We start from the raw sequence: 20,905 nt of genomic DNA on the forward strand, positions 1-20,905 counted from the left end.
AATGTATGATATCACATATCCTCTTATTGATTCAAATAATAGGTCACATAATTGCAGAAGAGGTGATTTCTCTGAAACCTGCCTGCTAAAAGTTGTACGCCGTGTAGTAGTTTATGTCTCTGCAAATTGGGTTGCCACAATATGCAACCCGTGTCATTTTTGCAGAGGCCTGTCAGTATGGAAATGACGCGCTCGGGATCTTTGGCGAGACCATAAATTATTCTCTTGCTAACCACGGTGTTCTCATTGTTAGGATCAAGGAAAGGACAAGACAGCCCATTTGCTGCGGTCAGTGTTGTGCGCTCCGCAGTGTGTGAGAACAGTGAATGCTGATCTGAGAAGTCGGATAGTGCGATAGTGGGTTGGATAGTGGTCGCAACTCCGGGTTGGGAAGAGACAATTTCACAACAGTGACATCACCTCTGATCTGCGCATTTAGGCTACAATCCGCACAAGGTGGGACAGTCAGAAAATCACAAGCGCGGGTCATCCTCGAGAAAAAGGGAAGCAGAGGGACACAAATGTGAGCGACACAGCGAGGTGCAGTGATTTCACAGGTGCAGTGAAATCAAACTGGCGGTTCTCTTAGGATGCAGAAGTCACCGGTGGAAGATGCAAACTTTCTCTCCAAATATTTCTTCTGGTAAGGAATTATATATTTTCTTCATCTATGTGCCGGCTGATTTGACGCGTAAATAAACCTTGGAATGATTTTCTAGACGTGGTTGCTCGATTTGGAGAGCGCACTGTTGTTGAAAGGGGACCAGGTCAGGTCAAGGCAGGTCCCAGGGATCTTACTTATTATTTTATATATGTTTCAATGGTCACTTTTAGGGCAACTATGCACCATAGACAGTTTATGTGTCCTGTTTTGCTCTGAGAGGAAATTCCAGCAGCCCTTTTGCGCTCCAGTGCGTCACGTGTCGATTGTCCTCCAACTTTCATAAAGATTATCTTTGTATGAAATGTGTAATTGATACTAAACATCTTTCGTCATTTTTCAGGCGCGTAAAAGACTTCTACATTGTCATCTTGTAGCCTACAATAGGCCTACTCACCACACGCTTCCTGCCATTAAAAAATCCCTTGCCATCCCAAAACTCATTATTTTGCACATAGCCTACTCAGGATTGCCTATATATTTTTTTTAACAAATAGATATTCAGCTATCATTTAACTATCTATATAGCTATCTAAGATGTAGTAGGCCTAATTCTCCAGCTACATACACTCTGCTATTTGCTTGTTGTTTGATTTTGTCACCCTATAGATACGACTGGGCGTTTGCTTAATTAATTTATACATTTATTGATTTGGCCGATCTGTGGTCAACTTCGGAGGACATTGATCTATGAAGGTACCCCAGAAGTAGGCTATATTCTATACACGCTGTATAGCCAACTCACTTGTTGTGAGTTTTCCACTGTGCAAAAACTGGTTGAATCAACGTTGTTTACATGTCATTTTAAAATCATGTTAAATCAACGTAGAAAACTGATTGGATTTGCAAAAAGTCCTAAACATGAGGGAATTTGGTATTTTTTCATCCAACTTTTAGCCTAAATCCAATGACATGGTGACATTTTTTTTAAATGTAATGTTGAATTAAAATGAATTGATAACTACATCAAATGTAAATAAAAACAGGACTTTGAAATGATGTCTGTGCTCAGTGGGATAATGTGTTCCTTTGTGTGAGTGGAGATATGTGATAGGAGTTTGTTACCAACCTAACCTCCTATACCCATTTGGTTGTTTTGCAGGTGGACATCTCCACTGTTGAGGAAGGGCTTCAGAAAGAAGTTGGAGTTGACAGATGTTTATAAAGCACCATATTTTGATCTCGCAGACAATCTTTCCGAACGACTCGATAGGTTTGTATCAGCCAAAGTGCCTCACTTTATGAAAATGTAAGGCACATTGGACTCACATTAAATTGATATAACCATTTTATAACCATTATTACTATTACTACTATTACTACTTAATCTAAATCAGAATCACAGACGTGTGCGGCATTGGAAGTTACTAAATACAAAATTAGAAACAAATTGGATTACACACATGTAGGCATATACAGTAGCTTAGTTAGAGAACCTCTTTTTACTTGATGATATAGAACACAAAATATTTTGATTGAGGATTAGCCTGCTATATCAATATATCAAATTGAGTGCTCCTGTTGGCATTGTTGTTGGTACTTTCTTTGTTGTTGTCTTGTTGAGTTGTGAGAGTTGATAATTCATGTTCCTTACTGCCCTTTAAATGTATTTACTGTAACAACCCCCCATTCATTCCACCGCCCATCCAATGATTGCAATGATTAGCTAAGGAACTGGAAATTCTAGACAGACAACCCCAACCTTAAATATGGGATGCTTTTTGGTTGGAGGTGGACAGAAAAACATCAACCTTAGCGTGTCCCAAACAAACACACTGGAGACGGGATGAGTCAGGCTGGGCTCTCTTTCTCTAACGTCCTCCTCTCTCTCAATCTCACTTTCTCTCCAATCTCTCTGTCCCTTTCTCTCTCTGTCTCTCCCCTTTCCCCTCACTGTATATGCCCTCACTGCTCTGTCCCCGTTATTTAAGAGCAAGTAAATGTCACAACTTTGAGAGGATTGTAGAAAGAACAAAGAAAAAAGGGAAGGATCTTAGGCCACCCGTTAAATGCCACCCGTGTTTTCGCCCCCGAAACAATGCAAACACAACCCTTATCCTGCTGCGGGGGCCCCTATGAGGCAGGGGCAGCGTCACGGTAAAGGGTGCCAGCAGCCCCCTAAATGGGTGTAAAAGTCAACCTTTAAAAGGGCCAGATGCCCGGAGAGTGATAAATGACCGGGTCATTTTTTAAATCTGCCAAATACTGTTGGTAGCTGCATGGGAATTTGAACTTTACATTGAATTAACAGGTTGGTATGGTCCCTCAATCTATGATGTTCTCTTACACCCTCTTTCTCTGTCTCTCTTTCTCTCTCAATCTCTCACTGTCTCTCTCTCTCAATCTCTCACTCTCTTTCTCTGTCTCCCTCTCTCTCAATCTCTCACTCTCTTTCTCTGTCTCCCTCTCTCTCAATCTCTCACTCTCTTTCTCTGTCTCCCTCTCTCTCAATCTCTCACTCTCTTTTTCTGTCTCTCTTTCTCTCTCAATCTCTCACTCTCTTTCTCTGTCTCCCTCTCTCTCAATCTCTCACTCTCTTTTTCTGTCTCTCTTTCTCTCTCAATCTCTCACCCTCTTTCTCTGTCTCTCAATCTCTCACTGTCTCTCTCTCTTTCTCTGTCTCTCTTTCTCTCTCAATCTCTCACTGTCTCTCTGTCTTTCTCTGTCTCTCTCTCTCTCAATCTTTCACTCTCTTTCTCTGTCTCCCTCTCTCACTCTCTTTCTCTGTCGCTCTTTCTCTCTCAATCTCTCACTGTCTCTTTCTCTGTCTCTCAATCTCTCACTGTCTCTCTCTTCCACTGTCTCTCTCTCTCAATCTCTCAACCTCTTTCTCTGTCTCTGTCTCTGTCTCTGTCTCTCTCTCTCTCTCTCTCACTCTCTCTCTGTCTCTCTTTCTCGCTCAATCTCTCTCTCTCCCTCTCTTTCTCTCACTCTCTCACATTTTCACATTTTTTCATCCTCTCTGCTTTTCTCCCTCCCTCCTTGCTCTATTTTTCTCATAAATGTTGTCATCTTTTTCTCTTTCCTCTTGTTCTCCCTCATTTGTTAAGGTCTCTGCACTCTGTTTAATAAGCTAACCAAATCACCCAGGTTATACACCAGTGCCCTGAACAATGTGCCCCTACTTGACTTTTACGGTTAGCTAATGTGTGTGTTTTTTTAACAGTTTCTAACTCCTCTGGTCTGTGTTCTTGGTGTAGAGAATGGGACCGAGAAGTGGCATCGGCCAAGAAGAAGCCTCGGCTCTTGCGGGCTCTCTCCCGTTGTTTCCTCTGGCCTTTTGTGTTCTACGGAATCCTGCTGTACTTTGGGGTGAGTCCATCTCTCCTCGTAAAGCACAGTTGGCGAACAGTTGTCATGTATTGTGACAGCAGACGTGTTATACCATTGTAAGGGTTGTGTGTGTGATCAATTCCATTTAAATTCAGGAGGGAAATGGACATTTCCAATTAAAGAATGAAAAAAAAGTGCCCATTTATTGTCAATGAGGAGATGACAAGGAGTTCAAATTCACTTCCTAAATTGATGGAGAGAGTTGGAACTGGAATGGAACTGACCTCAACCCAACCCAGGCTGGCTGTTAGCCTGTTCTGTCCTGTACGTGTGTGTTACTTACTAGTGAATTAGTGGCATGACCAGAGTATGGAGAAGATGCATGTGTCACTGCAGTGTGAGTATCCCAGTGTCCCCGGCTCGGAGAGGAAGCTGACGTCAGTAGCAGGTCTTGCTTAACCTAGTGGTGTGGGGTGTTCCCCGTGGAACCTTCTAGGAATGCCCATCAGTTCAGTTCAGAGTTGATTGGAAATAAGACTAGAGGTATCAAGGTACATAGTTAAGACAATGATATCAAGCTGCCACTAAATTGTATTTTGTAGGATAGATTCTGAACTCTTTATATCAATGTCTCTGGATGGTTTTTTCCCCTCTCTTTTCTTACAGGAGGCGTCGAAGACAGTGCAGCCCCAGCTCCTGGGTCGTATAATCGGCTCGTTTGACCCCATCCATGCCCCTGAGCGGGAGCAGGGTTACTACCTAGCCCTAGGTCTCTGTCTTCTCTTCACCGCTCGCTTCCTGCTCCTGCAGCCAGCCATCTTTGGACTGCACCACCTGGGCATGCAGATACGCATCGCTCTCTTCAGCCTCATCTATAAGAAGGTGTGGGGGGAGGTGGTATGTGTGTTTGTGTGGGCAGGGTGTGGGTGTGTGTGTATGGGCACATCTTTGGCATGCCACCACCTTGGCAGGCATGAAGATCTACATTGCCCTCTTCAGTGTAGCCAGACTCTTGTGTGAGGGTCGGGCTGTGTGGCTGCAACACCCTCTTAGTGTCACACTGCAGCCTCTCCTGCTACAGCTTTTTAACCCTTTATGTCTGTCCTAACCTTTGACACCTCAGACTCTGAAGCTGTCCAGCCGGGTCCTGGACAAGATCAGCACAGGTCAGCTGGTCAGCCTGATGTCAGCCCACCTCAACAAGCTGGATGAGGTAAGAACCACCCAACACATCTGCTGTACTAATCCTAAACTCAACCCCAATAATCTTGATGAGAAGTAAGGACTCAAGTAATCTACTTATTAACTGTCAGTTTACCAGTTTAGTCGACTGAGAATGCATTCTCCTCTATAACAATGATGTCAAGAAGAGCATTGTCTTATGTCAGAAAGCGTGATTTTCTTCACCGTTGCATAAGAGTGACGAAACGTGTCAGAAGACAATGGGGGAAGAGTTTCAGTGGTGAAAAATGGGGGATTTGAATGAGCCAGTTAGTTAGGGGATAGTTAGGTGGCCATGGTGGTGTGAGGGGACCAGGCTGAAGGGACCAGGTTGAAGGGGCCAGGTTGAAGGGGCCAGGTTGAAGGGCCCAGGTTGAAGGGGCCAGGTTGAAGGGGCCAGGTTGAAGGGGCCAGGTTGAAGGGGCCAGGTTGAAGGGCCCAGGTTGAAGGGACCAGGTTGAAGGGGCCAGGTTGAAGGGGCCAGGTTGAAGGGGCCAGGTTGAAGGGGCCAGGCTGAAGGGGCCAGGCTGAAGGGGCCAGGTTGAAGGGGCCAGGTTGAAGGGGCCAGGTTGAAGGGGCCAGGTTGAAGGGGCCAGGTTGAAGGGGCCAGGCTGAAGGGGCCAGGCTGAAGGGGCCAGGTTGAAGGGGCCAGGTTGAAGGGACCAGGTTGAAGGGGCCAGGTTGAAGGGACCAGGTTGAAGGGGCCAGGTTGAAGGGGCCAGGCTGAAGGGGCCAGGCTGAAGGGGCCAGGTTGAAGGGGCCAGGTTGAAGGGGCCAGGTTGAAGGGGCCAGGTTGAAGGGACCAGGTTGAAGGGGCCAGGTTGAAGGGGCCAGGTTGAAGGGGCCAGGTTGAAGGGGCCAGGCTGAAGGGGCCAGGTTGAAGGGGCCAGGTTGAAGGGACCAGGTTGAAGGGGCCAGGTTGAAGGGGCCAGGCTGAAGGGGCCAGGTTGAAGGGGCCAGGTTGAAGGGACCAGGCTGAAGGGACCAGGCTGAAGGGACCAGGCTGAAGGGGCCAGGTTGAAGGGGCCAGGTTGAAGGGGCCAGGTTGAAGGGGCCAGGTTGAAGGGGCCAGGTTGGGCCAGTATACCGTAGTCAAGGGCAGGAGTGACATTTTGCAATCTCAACTACTTTGAATCAGTGTTGCATCGTCATCCAAACACCAAGCTATGCTTTCTACGAATTGAGACACCACAACACTAGCTGTGCTCCCTGAATATCTCCCAATTGAACTATGTGGTAACAAAAAAACTGCAGCATGGGCCGAATCCCAGCTCGAGATACACACGCAGCCAGGCGACTCCAACCTCCCTGTAAAATCATACATCATGCAGATGTCAATGTGAGAAGGACGTAAAAAAATGTGAGTCACACTCCGAGCACATTTATCCACTCCTGTTAGGCTTGGGCATGAGCCTTATGTCAGTGCTCAGTGGTAGAAAACAAGTGAGGCCAGCCGTTTGTCAAGCCAACATGGGATGAGAGGGGTGTGTAATTTAGCCGTAGCTAGGCTAGTGAAGGCTGAACGTTAGGAGTCCTAGAGCAGGGGTGTTGAATGTCAATACACTCTGCTACCTGCTCCTAGGCAATTATCACCTGGATTGGATGTGGCCTCAACCTCTCACTTGTTCCCAAGCTCTCTCTTCTCCTCTCTGGTGGTTAACACCACTTGATTTCGGTCACTCTGAAACAAATCTCACATGTGAGCAGGCCAGCTAGACTGTATTGTTTTATTCAACTTCATATTCCTCATCTCCAGCACCACCCCAACATCAACATATGTGATCCACCGTCTCTTTTCAGTCTTATGTCCTACAATTTGAAATGGTGTTTTTTTACATTGGATAAAGGTACAGACTCAGATCTTCAAAATGGCGTATCATACACTGTAGTTATAGGAAACATGGGGAAGTCATGCTGCCTTCAAAGTTGAGCAATTTATAATCCAATTTAGAAGAAAAAGGCATTCGTACGTTTAGATTTTCACACTTGCTCTATATCAATCCTTGGGAATCATACTGAATATTTAGAAAAGGAATCATTTCACCAAATTGCCAACATGGATTCTCTGAACATTATTTCACCAGGTTCCCAGATTAGCCAAACCAAAAATGGTTGTATAATAAAGATAACAGCTACAGTGCTGTTCTTTGTTTATGCCCATTTAGCATCATTCACACCCTCTAAAGCCTTAGACCCACCCGTCTCTTAAATAATTCATATTGAAACACATGTGAATGTGGCCACGTGCTAAAGCAGTGAGGTAGTGTTTAAAAAATTGTAGTAGCCTACAATTAGGAAAAATGTAAAACACATAAAGGCTTAGGTAAAAAAAAATATCTAGACCTAGGCCTATATAGTTAAAATGGTGCCGGAAGAAATGGCAGCAGTTTTACAGGCGCCCAACCAATTGTGCTATTATATGTGCTATTATATGTGTTTTTCCCACGTTATTCTTAACTTATTTTGAACATAATGTTTCTGCAACCATATCTTACGGTAAAAAAGAGGTTCTGGATATCAGGTACAGCGATCACTCACCTCAGATTGGACGAAGATTTTTTTTCTACAACAAGCAGGACACACAGGACATTCTCCAAACACCCGACATGGCCGACATCCCCGTTATTTGCAAGAGGAAGCGACGCAGGTACAGAGGACACAGAGCCGGATGTCTCGTGAGAACCCGCAGAAGGCGAGTGGGAAAGCTGCCGTTACCGTCAATACTACTCGCCAACGTGCAATCATTGGACAATAAACTAGACGAGGTACGATCACGAATATTACCTATCAATGGGACATCAAAAACTGTAATATCCTATGTTTCACGGAATCGTGGCTGAATGACGACATGGATATTCAGCTAGCAGGATATACACTGCACCAGCAAGATAGAACAGCACACTCCGGTAAGACGAGGGGGGGGGGGGCTGTCTGTGCATATTTGTAAACACAGCTGGTGCACGAAATCTAAGGAAGTCTCTAGATTTTGCTCGCCTGAAGTAGAGTATATTGTGATAAATTTCAGGCCACACTACTTGCCTAGAGAGTTTTCAGCTATACATTTCGTGGTTGTTTATTTAGCACCACAGACAGATGCTGGCACTAAGACCGCACTCAGACAGCTGTATAAGGAAATAAGCAAACAGGAAACCACTCACCCAGAGGCTCCTAGTGACTTAAATGCAGGAAAACTTAAATCAGAACTACCAAATTTCTATCAACATGTTAAATGTGCAACCAGAGGGGGAAAAATTCTAGATCACCTGTACTCCACACACAGAGACACATACAAAGCTCTCCCTCGCCCTCAATTTTGTAAATCCGACCACAATTCTACCCTCCTGATTCCTGCCTACAAGCAAAAATTAAAGCAGGAAGCACAGGTGACTCGGTCTATAAAAAAGTGGTCAGATGAAGCAGATGCTAAACTACAGGACTGTTTTGCTATCACAGGCTGGAACATGTTCCGGGATTCTTCCGATGGCACTGAGGAGTACACCACATCACTCACTGGCTTTATCAATAAGTGCATCGAAGACGTCGTCCCCACAGTGGCTGTACGTACATACCCCAACCAGAAGCCATGGATTACAGGCAACATTCGCACTGAGCTAAAGGGTAGAGCTGCCGCTTTCAAGGTGCGGGACTCTAACCCGGAAGTTTACAAGAAATCCTGCTATGCCCGGCGACGAACCATAAAACAGGCAAAGCATCAATACAGGGCTAAAATTGATTCATACTACACCGTCTCAGACGCTCGTCGGATGTGGCAGGGCATGCAAACTATTACAGACTACAAAGGGAAGCACAGCCGCGAGCTGCCCAGTGACACAAGCCTACCAGACAAGCTAAATCACTTATATGCTCGCTTCGAGACAAGCAACACTGAGGCATGCATGAGAGCATCAGCAGTTCCGGACGACTGTGTGATCATGCTGTGTGATCATGCAGGGCCAGACGGATTACCAGGACGTGTGCTCCGGGCATGTGCTGACCAACTGGCAGGTGTCTTCACTGACATTTTCAACATGTCCCCGATTGAGTCTGTAATACCAACATGTTTCAAGCAGACCACCATAGTCTCTGTGCCCAAGGACACAAAGGCAACCTGCCTAAATGACTACAGACCCGTAGCACTCACGTCCTTAGCTATGAAGTGCTTTGAAAGGCTGGTAATCGCTCACATCAACACCATTATCCCAGAAACTCTAGGCCCACTCCAATTTGCACACCACCCAAACTGCCCTTTCCCACCTGGAAAAAAGGAACACTTATGTGAGAATGCTATTCATTGACTACAGCTCAGCGTTCAACATCATAGTACCCTCAAAGCTCATCACTAAGCTAAGGATCCTGGGACTAAACACCTCCCTCTGCAACTGGATCCTAGACTTCCTGATGGGCCGTCCCCAGGTGGTGAGGGTAGGTAGCAAAACATCTGCCACACTGATCCTCAACACTGGAGCTCCCCAGGGGTGCGTGCTCAGTCCCCTCCTGTACTCCCTGTTCACCCATGACTGCATGGCCAGGCACGACTCCAACACCATCATTAAGTTTGCAGATGACACAACAGTGGTAGGCCTGATTACTGACAACAACGATACAGCCTATAGGGAGGAGGTCAGCGACCTGGCTGGTGCCAGAATAACAACCTATCCCTCAACATAACCAAGACTAAGGAGATGATTGTGGACTACAGGAAAAGGAGGACCGAGCACGCCTCCATTCTCATCGACAGGGCTGTAGTGGAGCAGGTTGAGAGCTTCAAGTTCCTTGGTGTCCACATCAAAACAAACTAGAATGGTCCAAACACACCAAGACAGTCGTGAAGAGTGCACGACAAAGCCTATTCCCCCTCAGGAAACTAAAAAGATTTGGTATGGGTTCTGAGATCCTCAAAAGGTTCTACAGCTGCAACATCGAGAGCATCCTGACTGGTTGCATCAACTCCTGGTTGATGGCGTTGCTCGGCCTCCAACCGCAAGGCACTACAGAGGGTAGTGCGTACGGCCCAGTACACCACTGCGGCTAACCTGCCTGCCATCCAGGACCTCTACACCAGGCGGTGTCAGAGGAAGGCCCTAAAAATTGTCAAAGAACCCAGCCATCCCAGTCATAGACTGTTTTCTCTACTACCGCATAGCAAGCGGTACCGGAGTGCCAAGTCTAGGACAAAATGTCTTCTCAACAGTTTTTTACTGTTGAGAAAATACTTATTTTCCACCATAATTTGCAAATAAATTCATTAAACATCCTACAATGTGATTTTCTGGATTTTTTTTCTCATTTTGTCTGTCATAGTTGAAGTGTACCTATAATGAAAATTACAGGCCTCTCTCATCTTTTTAAGTGGGAGAACTTTCACAATTGGTGGCTGACTAAATACTTTTTTGCCCCACTGTACATACTACCTCAATCAGCCTGACTTACCTGTGTCTGTAGGTAGCCTGGCTACTTTTATAGCCTCGCTACTGTATATACTTTCTCTACTGTTATTTTTCAGTCTTTTTACTGTTGTTTTATTTCTTTACTTACCTATTGTTCACCTAATACCTTTTTTTGCACTATTGGTTAAAGCCTGTAAGTAAGCATTTCACTGTAAAGTCTACACCTGTTGTATTTGGCACACATGACAAATAAACTTTGATTTGATTTGATCATCAGATCCTTTGAGTAACTTTGGTTCAGGTCATGTTACGATATGAAAAAAGGAATCTAGCCATAGAGCATATTTCTGTCCTGCCATTTGGAGCAGGACATATAATGTCCATGGCCTTTTCATTCCAAAAGTCGGGTTGTGTCCAGCCCGGGGGAGGATTTCACATCTCTGGGAGGAAGGACGTCAACATTGCACAGCAGCTGAAACCTGGTACCATCTGAGTGAGAGCTCCTTGGTCATAACAACACCAGGCTCCAGACAATTAAAGCTGGAAAGGAGGAAAACAGACAAAAATACATAAGACATTAAAACTTACATTCCAGCAATAACATTAATTGACCCCCAAGTCCAAGCAATAAGCTCAAAGTACAAAGACAAAATACCTGAAGTGTTGCTTGTTCACCCTCAATCATCTCCTTCACTCAAGATGGCGTCTACAGACATGGCAGCTCTGCTTCTACCTCCAAAGCAACTTTGCAGTATTTTTTTGTTGTTGTGTTATTTCTTACATTATTAGCCCAGAACATTTTTTGTGTTATTACATACAGCCAGAAAAAATGTACAAGCATTTCGCGACACCTGCAATAACATCTGCTAAATATATGTATGTGACCAATAAAAAATAGATTTGATTGGATATGTACAGTATGTGAAAATTGCGCATTTCTATGTTTTGTAGTAAAGAAGATAGGGGAAGATAAGTGTTTCCAATGACACCATCATGTGATTTTAACCAATTATGAGTAGGCATTACCTACTAATGTCCTACTAATTGGTTGATGATATCATTGGAAACACTTGTTTATGACAAAACATAGAAACATGCCATTTTCACATATGTTGATGTTGGGGTGGTGCTGGAGATGATGAATATGAAGTTGAACATTTTAGAAATGTCTCTTTAATGCTAACAATCTGTTTTGAGAAAATATGTTTATGAATTATGATTCAGTTATTATGCATTCAGAAAGTATTCAGACCACTTCACCTTTTCCACATTTATTTATGTTACAGCCTTATTCTAAAATTGATTAAATCTACACACAATACCCCATAATCACATAGCAAAAACAGGTTTTCAGACATTTTTTCAAATGTATAAAAAATAAACAACTGAAATATTACATTTACATAAGTATTCAGACCCTTTACTCAGTACCTTTGGCAGCGATTACAGTCTCGGGTCTTCTTGGGTGTGACGCTACAAGCTTCGCACACCTGTATTTGGGGAGTTTCTCACATTTTTCTCTCCAGATCCTCTCAAGCTCTGTCAGCTTGGATGGGGAGCGTCACTGAACAGCTATTTTCAGGTCTCTCCAGAGATGTCTGATCGGGTTCAAGTCTGGGCTCTGGCTGGGCCACTCAAGGACATTCAGAGACTTGTCCCGAAGCCACTCCTGTGTTTTGTCTTGGCAGTGTGCTTAGGGTCATTGTTTAAGTAAGGAGGAAAGGCAATAAATAGGCCATAGTGGCAAAGTAATTACAATTTAGCAAATAACACTGGAGTGATAGATGTGCAGATGAAGATGTGCAAGTAGAAATACTGGTTTGCAAAAGAGCATAATTATTATTTTATTTAAATATTGGGATGAGGTAGGTAGTAGGTTGGATGGGCTATTTACAGATGGGCTGTGTACAGCTGCAGCGATCGGTAAGCTGCTCTGACAGCCAATGCTTGAAGTTAGTGAGGGAGATATAAATCTCCAACTTCAGTGATTTTTGCAGTTCGTTCCAGTCATTGGCAGCAGAGAACTGGAAGGAAATGCGGCCACATGTGGATTTGGCTTTGGGGATGACCAGTGAAATGTACCTGCTGGAGCGACTGCTACGGATGGGTGTTGCTATGGTGACCAGTGAGCTGAGATACGGTGGAGCTTTACCTAGCAAAGACTTATAGATGACCTGGAGCCAAGTGGGTTTGGCGGAAAATATGTAGCATACAGGTCGCAATGGTGGGTAAGTATATGGGGCTTTGGTGACAAAATGGATGGCATTGTGATAGAGTGCATCCAATTTGCTGAGTAGAGAGTAGAGTTTTGGAGGCTATTTTGTAAATGATATCTCCGAAGTCAAGGATTGGCAGGATAGTCAGTTTTATGAGGGTATGGTTAGCAGCATGAGTGAAGGAGGCTTTGTTGCGAAATAGGAAGCTGATTCTAGCTTTAATTTTGGATTGGAGATGCTTAATATGAGTCTGGAAGGAGAGTTTACAGTCTAGCCAGACACCTAGGTATCTATAGTTGTCCACATATTCTAAGTCAGAACTGTCCAGAGTAGTGATGCTACGATGGCGGGCAGGTGCGGGCAACGATCGAAGAGCATGCATTTAGTTTTACTAGCATTTAAGAGCAGTTGGAGGCCACGGAAGGAGTGTTGTATGGCATCGAAGCTCGTTTGGAGGTTTGGTAACACAGTGTCCAATGAAGGGCCAGATGTATACAGTATGGTGTCATCTGCGTAGAGGTGGATCAAAGAATCACCCGCAGTAAGAGCGACATCATTGATATATACAGAGAAAAGAGTCGGCCTGAGAATTGAACCCTGTGGCACCACGATAGAGACTGCCAGAGGTCCGGACAACAGGACCTCCGATTTGACACACTGAACTCTATCTGAGAAGTAGTTAGTGAACCAAGCGAGGCAGTCATTAGTGAAACCAAGGCTGTTGAGTCTGCCAATAAGAATGCAGTGATTGACAGAGTCGAAAGCCTTGGCCAAGTCGATGAAGACCACTGCACAGTACTGTTTTTTATCGATGGTGGTTATGTTATCGTTTAGGACCTTGAGCATGGATGAGGTACAACTGTGACCAGCTCATAAACTGGATTGCATAGAGGTACGGTGGGATTCGAGATGTTCGGTGATCTGTTCGTTCACTTGGCTTTCGAAGACTTTAGAAAGGCAGTTGTCCTGTTGGATGGTGAACCTTCACCCCATTCTGAGGCCCTGAGAACTCTGGAGCAGGTTTTCATCAAAGATCTCTCTGTACTTTGCTCGGTTCATCTTTCCCTTGATCTTGCTTTGTTTCCCACTACCTGCTGCTGAAAAACATCCCCACAGCATGATGCTGTCACCACCATGCTTCATCGTAGGGATGGTGCCAGGTTTCCTCCAGACATGACGCTTGGCATTCAGGCCAAAGAGTTCAATATTGGTTTCATCAGACCAGATAATCTTGTTTCTTATGGACTGAGAGTCCTTTAGGTGCTTTTTGGCAAACTCCAAGTGGGCTGTCATGTGCCTTTTACATCCGTCTGGCCACTCTACCATAAAGGCCTGATTGGTGGAGTGCTGCAGAGATGGTTGTTCTCCTGGAAGGTTCTCCCATCTCCACAGCGGAACTCTGGAGCTCCGTCAGAGTGACCATCAGGTCCTCGGTCACCTCCCTGACCAAGGCCTTTTTTATTTATTTTTTTATTTTACCTTTATTTAACCAGGCAAGTCAGTTAAGAACAAATTCTTATTTTCAATGACGGCCTAGGAACAGTGGGTTAACTGCCTGTTCAGGGGCAGAACAACAGATTTGTACCTTGTCAGCTCGGAGGTTTGAACTTGCACCCTTCCGGTTACTAGCCCAACGCTCTAACCACTAGGCTACCCTTTCTCCCCCGATTGCTCAGTTTGGCCAGGCGGCCAGCTCTAGGAATAGTCTTGGTGGTTCCAAACTTCTTCCATTTAATAATGATGGAGGCCACTGTGTTCTTGGGGACCTTCAATGCTGCAGAATTGTTTTGGTACCCTTCCCTAGATCTGTGACTCCATACAATATTGTGTCTGAGCTCTATGGAGTATTCCTTTGACCTCATGGCTTGGGTTTTGCTCTTACATGTACTGTCAACTGTGGGACTTTATTAAGACAGGTGTGCACCTTCCCAAATCATGTCCAATCAATTGAATTTACCACAGGTGGACTCCAATCAAGTTGTAGAAACATCACAAGGATGATAAACGGAAACATGGTACGCCTGAGCTCCATTTCGAGACTCATAGCAAAGGGTCTGATTGACGTACTTTGTTTGCGAAAAGTGCAAATTAATCCCAGAACAACAGCAAAGGACCTTGTGACGATGCTGGAGTAAACAGGTACAAAAGTATCTATATCCACAGTAAAATGGGTCTTATACCGACATAACCTGAAAGGCCGCTCAGCAAGGAAGAAGCCACTGCTCCAAAACCGCAATAAAAAAGCCAGACTACGGTTTGCAACTGCACATGGGGACAAAGATCATACTTTTTGGAGAAATGTCCTCTGGTCTGATGAAACAAAAATAGAACTGTTTGGCCATAATGGCCATCGTTATGTTTGGAGGAAAAGGGAGGAGGCTTGCAAACCAAAGAACACCATCCCAACCGTGAAGCATGGGGGTGGCAGTATCATGTTGTGGGGGTGCTTTGCTGTAGGAGGGACTGGTGCACTTCCCAAAATAGATGGCATCATGAGGCAGGAAAATTATGTAGATATATTGAAGCAACATCTCAAGACATCAGTCAGGAGGTTAAATCTTGGTCTTAAAATGGGTCTTCCAAAATGACAATGACCCCAAGCATACTTCAAAAGTTGTGGCAAAATGGCTTAAGGACAACAAAGTCAAGGTATTGGAGTAGCCATCACAAAGCCCTGACCTTAATCCTACAGAACATTTGTGAGCAGAACTGAAAAAGCATGTGCGAGCAAGGAGGCCTACAAACCTGACTCAGTTACACCAGCTCTGTCAGGAGGAATGATCCAAAATTCACCCAATTTAATGTGGGAAGCTTGTGGAAGGCTAACCGAAACGTTTGACCCAAGTGAAACAATTTAAAGGCAATGCTACTGAATACTAATTGAGTGTATGTAAACTTATGACCCACTGTGAATGGGACGAAAGACATAAAAACTGAAATAAATCATTCTCTCTACTATTATTCTGACTTTTCGCATTCTTAAAATAAAGTGGTAATCCTATCTCACCTAAAACATGGAATTTTTACTAGGATTAAATGTCAGGAATTGTGGAAAAATGTTTAAATGTATTTGGCTAAGGTGTATGTAAACTTCCGATTTCAACTGTACTTTCTTTGGTTTGCAAGCCTCCTCCTTTTTCCTCCAAACATAAAGATGGTCATTATGGCCAAACAGTTCTAATTTTGTTTTATCAGACCAGAGGACATTTCTCCCAAAAGTACGATCTTTGTCCCCATGTGCAGTTGCAAACCGTGGTCTGGTTTTTTTATGGCAGTTTTGGAGCAGTGGCTTCTTCCTTGGTGAGTGGCCTTTCAGGTTATGTCGATATAGGACTCGTTTTACTGTGGATATAGATACTTTTGTGCCTGTTTCCTCCAGCATCTTCACAAGATCCTTTGCTGTTGTTCTGTTATTCTGGGACTTTTCACACCAAAACACATTCATCTCTAGGAGACAGAACGCGTCTCCTTCCTGAGCGGTATGATGGCTGCGTGGTCCCATGGTGTTTATATTTGCGTACTATTGTTTGTACAGATGAATGTGGTACCTTCAGGTGTTTGGAAATTGCTCCCAAGGATGAACTAGACTGGTGGTCTATAATTTTTTTCTGAGGTCTTGGCTGATTTCTTGTGATTTTACCATGATGTCCAACAAAGAGGCAGAGAGTTTGAAGATAGGCCTTGAAATACATCCACAGGTACACCTCCAATTGACTCAAATTATGTCAATTATTTATTTTATTACTTCATTATTTCATGAATATCACTAACAGCAACAGAATAAACAAAATTGTAATTACATACCTAGAGTAGAAAATAGGAGAATATTTTCTCTCATGATCAACTTTATTTCTCAACTTCTAATATTGAGCTAATTACACTCACTGGAGCTAATTACACTCACGGGAGCTAATTACATTCACTGAGGTATCTTACATAGGCTTAGAAAAAGCACCTGCGAATAGTTGACCAGTGTGGCAAGTGCCGCTGGCTGCTGGTGAGCTTTCCTAAATTGGACATACATTTTTGCCAACCTTTGTTTGACCGGCGTAACAGCTTCTTTTAGTGAAAATGTGTTTGGAGTTGCCTTTCTCGCTAATAGACTATATGAGAGTTTACACTTCGTCTTCCAATTATAATGTGGGGAGGTCAAAATTCTGAAAAACTATTAACTACTATTTTAAAATGTTGATTACTTCTCTTTGCCATTATCATTCACCTGATTGTAAAACAACAACTACAAAAAAGTGTTTTTGCTAATGTATTATGGGGTCCCTGGGGTGCCGATTTGCCTGGGAGGGTTGAAGACCCATGGTGTAAAATATGTATTGTAGATTTGTCATTACATATATATTTTTGTTGTGCTTGTGTTTGTGTGAGTGTGTTCTGTGTACATATAAATGTTACTGCGTGTGTCTTCTCTTCATACATTCATGTGGATGTGTGTTGCAGAGTCTTGGCCTGGCCCACTTTGTGTGGATCACCCCTCTGCAGTGCATCCTGTGTGTGGGGTTGATCTGGGAGCTGATCGAGGTGAATGGTTTCTGTGCCCTGGCTGCCCTCACCCTGCTGGGCATCATACAGGCCTGCCTCTCTCAGAAGATGGGGCCTCACAGGTGGGTACTGGCTGGTCAGAAGTTCACACACACACACACACACACCGTGCACTCTAGATGGGTCTGTACAGGACAGGTATCTCTGATCTCTGCCACTGATCTCATCTTACCCACATAGAACAGAACGGCATGGCCTGTGCCCCTGAGAAATGTCAACAAAGTAGGAATAACTGCCTATTCAGATGGGCACAACTTTCACTGTTCCACACAAAACTCTTTTGATCCAGAAATAAATCTTGTTAATTAACATCCAAACCTGTTAAGTCTTCATGCTTATGTTCTCAGCCATCTCTCTGAAGTTGAAAAGTCTCATTAATTGTATCAATATTGTGTGTGTGTCTTATTTTCTGTGTGTGTGTGTGTGTGTGTGTGTGTGTGTGTGTGTGTGTGTGGGTGCGTGCGTGCGTGCGTGCGTGCGTGCGTGCGTGTGTGCGTGTGTGCGTGCGTGCGTGTGTTTTGGGGGGTCCTATGATCAGGCAGAAAAGAGCAGGGTTAATCAGCAGGCGTCTGGCTCTGACCTCAGAGATCGTAGAGAACATCCACTCAGTGAAGGCCTACGGCTGGGAGGAGGTGATGGAGACCATCATCAAGAACATCAGACAGTAAGACACACAAAACACTCCATGACCTCACTATAACCTAATACTGTACATAAACAGAGACAAGTGATCTTTCAAGCATTGGGTGGTTCCAGCCCTGAATGCTGATTGGCTGACAGCCATGGTATATCAGACCGTATACCATGGTTACGACAAAACATTTATTTTTACTGCTCTAATGACTTTAGTAACCAGTTTATAATAGCAATAAGACACCTCAGGGGTTTGTGGTATATGGTCAATATAACTCGGATAATGGCTGTATCCAGGCACTCCGCGATGCGTCGTGCCTAAGTAACAGCCCTTAGCCGTGGTATATTGGCCATACCCCCCCCCCCTGTGCCTTATTGCTTAAATGTCCAAGGCAACAATCCCAGAGCTATAGGGAAAGTGGTCATGCTTTGACTCTGTTGTAATACTCTGACGTGAAAAGTTATGTTAGCAACAGGTACTTATCTATCTAAGATCTTCTTGGAACTAAAAACTGTTAGTTTGGAAAGATGATCTGTGACTCTCATTACTGAGATTCCCATCAAGATAATTTTGCTTCAATTCCTTTAAATATGACTCAAAGCTCAAAGGAAGCATTAATTGCACTCTATGATCATGACTTTCACAAACAAAGCCAATCAGAGCAACAACCCTGCATTGTGAAGTCCAGTCAATCAATGGAGAGCTCTATCCTTGATGCGTTATGTTTTTTGGTTATACAGTCCTTGAGTAAATTGCCAATGTTCAATGTTTAATCCCTGTCTGATTTGGGAGAATGTGGGGCTAAATCCATAATTAGATTTCCCTGTGGCTGTTTGTCCCCTCCACCTCTCCTCTCCCTCCCATCCCCTCCCAGGGATGAGATGACGCTGACGAGGAAGATTGGTTCTCTGCGGTACTTCTACAGTGCCTCCTACTTCTTCTCTGCCATCCTGGTCATTGTGTCAGCTATCGTGCCCCACGCCCTCAGCAAGGTACTTTCCCCACTGGTCTATATATATTTATTTAAAATAGAATTGACTTGTGATGCTTTTTATGTTGTGAGTATTTGTTTTGTGTTTGTATTGTTGACAAAGTATGACAAATTATTTTCCCCTTGGGGATTAATAAAATACCTTTTCTTATCTGTTTCACTACAAAACACACACTTTTCACATACGTAGACACCGGTATTGTGGTGGATATAATGAATATGAGGTAAAACATCTGTGAAATACTTCTCTTGGGAATGAATAACATACAATCTGAATGGTCTATCCAGGGCATCATCCTGAGAAGTATCTTCACCACAGCCTCTTACCTCATGGTGCTCCGTATGACCCTCACCAGACAGCTGCCCGGCTCCATACAGATGTGGTACGACACCCTGGCGCTGGTCACAAAGATAGAGGTGAGGCGGTTATGTATACTTGGACATGGGAGGAAAAGATCGATGGGGGGGGGACAGGAGAAGGATGGAGGGAGGACAGGGGGAGGTGAGAGGGATGGATGGGGTTTCAACGTTCCATTCAGATGCGGTACAGTACGCTGGAACATTGGGTCACCGTCGAAGTGGGAATTTAACTTTGGTAGAGTCCAGTAGAGGGCTGTAATAGTTGGGAGTTGGGTTGGAGAAGCACATGTTGTAGGCATGTTGTAGTCTGTATATAATGTATATAATGTAAATTTGCTTGTGGAATGTACAGGCTTGAGGAGGTGGAGGGGAAATGAGTGCTTGTTAACAGAGGTTGATGATAACTCTGTTTTTGTCATTGTCAGCTCTTGTTTTGTCAGTGTCCCCAAAGGTTATGTCAGTGTCCCTGAAGGTTATGTCACTGTCCCTGACGGTTATGTCACTGTCCCTGAAGGCTATGGCACTGTCCCTGAAGGCTATGGCACTGTCCCTGAAGGCTATGGCACTGTCCCTGAATGTTATGGCACTGTCCCTGAAGGTTATGGCACTGTCCCTGAAGGCTATGTCAGTGTCCCTGAAGGGTATGTCAGTGTCCCTGAAGGTTATGTCATTGTCCCTGAAGGTTATGTCAGTGTCCCTGAAGGCTATGTCAGTGTCCCTGAAGGCTATGTCAGTGTCCCTGAAGGCTATGTCAGTGTCCCTGAAGGTTATGGCACTGTCCCTGATGGCTATGTCAGTGTCCCTGAAGGCTATGTCAGTGTCCCTGAAGGCTATGTCAGTGTTCCTGAAGGCTATGGGACTGTCCCTGAAGGCTATGTCAGTGTCCCTGAAGGCTATGGAACTGTCCCTGAAGGCTATGGCACTGTCCCTGAAGGCTATGGAACTGTCCCTGAAGGCTATGGCACTGTCCCTGAAGGCTATGTCATTGTCCCTGAAGGTTATGGCACTGTCCCTGAAGGCTATGTCATTGTCCCTGAAGGTTATGGCACTGTCCCTAAAGGCTATGTCATTGTCCCTGAAGGTTATGTCAATGTCCCCTACAGTTATGTCAGTTTAGGTGATTTTTTTGTCAGTATCTGAAGAATCTGTATCTGTATCTGAAGACTCATAGGAATTGGCGCAAACACACACACACATACATGCACATGTACACAAATGCATTTTCAGACACACGGATCAGTGTTTCCCCTTTTTTCATTTAGCAGCGGCTATTTAATATTTTATTTTTTTCGGGATGGTAAAGTGTTTACAGTGTAAACTGAAACAACTAAAACCAGATATAAAGTGTTTAGAGATAATGGAGCTATAGATTTTTGAATAACAATCACCAAAACAATAATAACACACACACACACACAGGCAACCACACACACGCACGGAGGATTTCAATCACACGCACAAAGAGGAAGTAGAAACTACATGTTTGAGGTAATGGAGCCATCTTTCCAGTCCAACATCTGGAATACAAAACACACACAGCCTCCTACCCACACCAACTGCACCCCAAGACACATACATGCCCTTCATACTATACTGCCTTGCCATAAG

General features: G+C 44.3%; 1 protein-coding gene across 1 annotated transcript in view; it reads left to right on the top strand.

Moving 5' to 3' along the window:
• The first annotated feature begins 242 nt into the window (after window positions 1-242).
• Window positions 243-20,905, top strand: part of LOC135509053 (cystic fibrosis transmembrane conductance regulator-like) — a 74,120-nt gene continuing 53,457 nt past the window's right edge. Inside the window, exons 1-9 of the mRNA XM_064929362.1 lie at window positions 243-643; window positions 1,764-1,874; window positions 3,862-3,973; window positions 4,601-4,816; window positions 5,058-5,147; window positions 17,211-17,374; window positions 17,851-17,976; window positions 18,821-18,938; window positions 19,226-19,354. Of these exons, the coding sequence (XP_064785434.1) occupies window positions 591-643; window positions 1,764-1,874; window positions 3,862-3,973; window positions 4,601-4,816; window positions 5,058-5,147; window positions 17,211-17,374; window positions 17,851-17,976; window positions 18,821-18,938; window positions 19,226-19,354 (1,119 nt within the window). The 5' untranslated portion in view covers window positions 243-590. The remainder of the gene's footprint in view (window positions 644-1,763; window positions 1,875-3,861; window positions 3,974-4,600; window positions 4,817-5,057; window positions 5,148-17,210; window positions 17,375-17,850; window positions 17,977-18,820; window positions 18,939-19,225; window positions 19,355-20,905) is intronic.

Source organism: Oncorhynchus masou, chromosome 22 (genome assembly GCF_036934945.1).
Source record: "Oncorhynchus masou masou isolate Uvic2021 chromosome 22, UVic_Omas_1.1, whole genome shotgun sequence".
NCBI classification, from domain to species: Eukaryota; Metazoa; Chordata; class Actinopteri; order Salmoniformes; family Salmonidae; genus Oncorhynchus; species Oncorhynchus masou.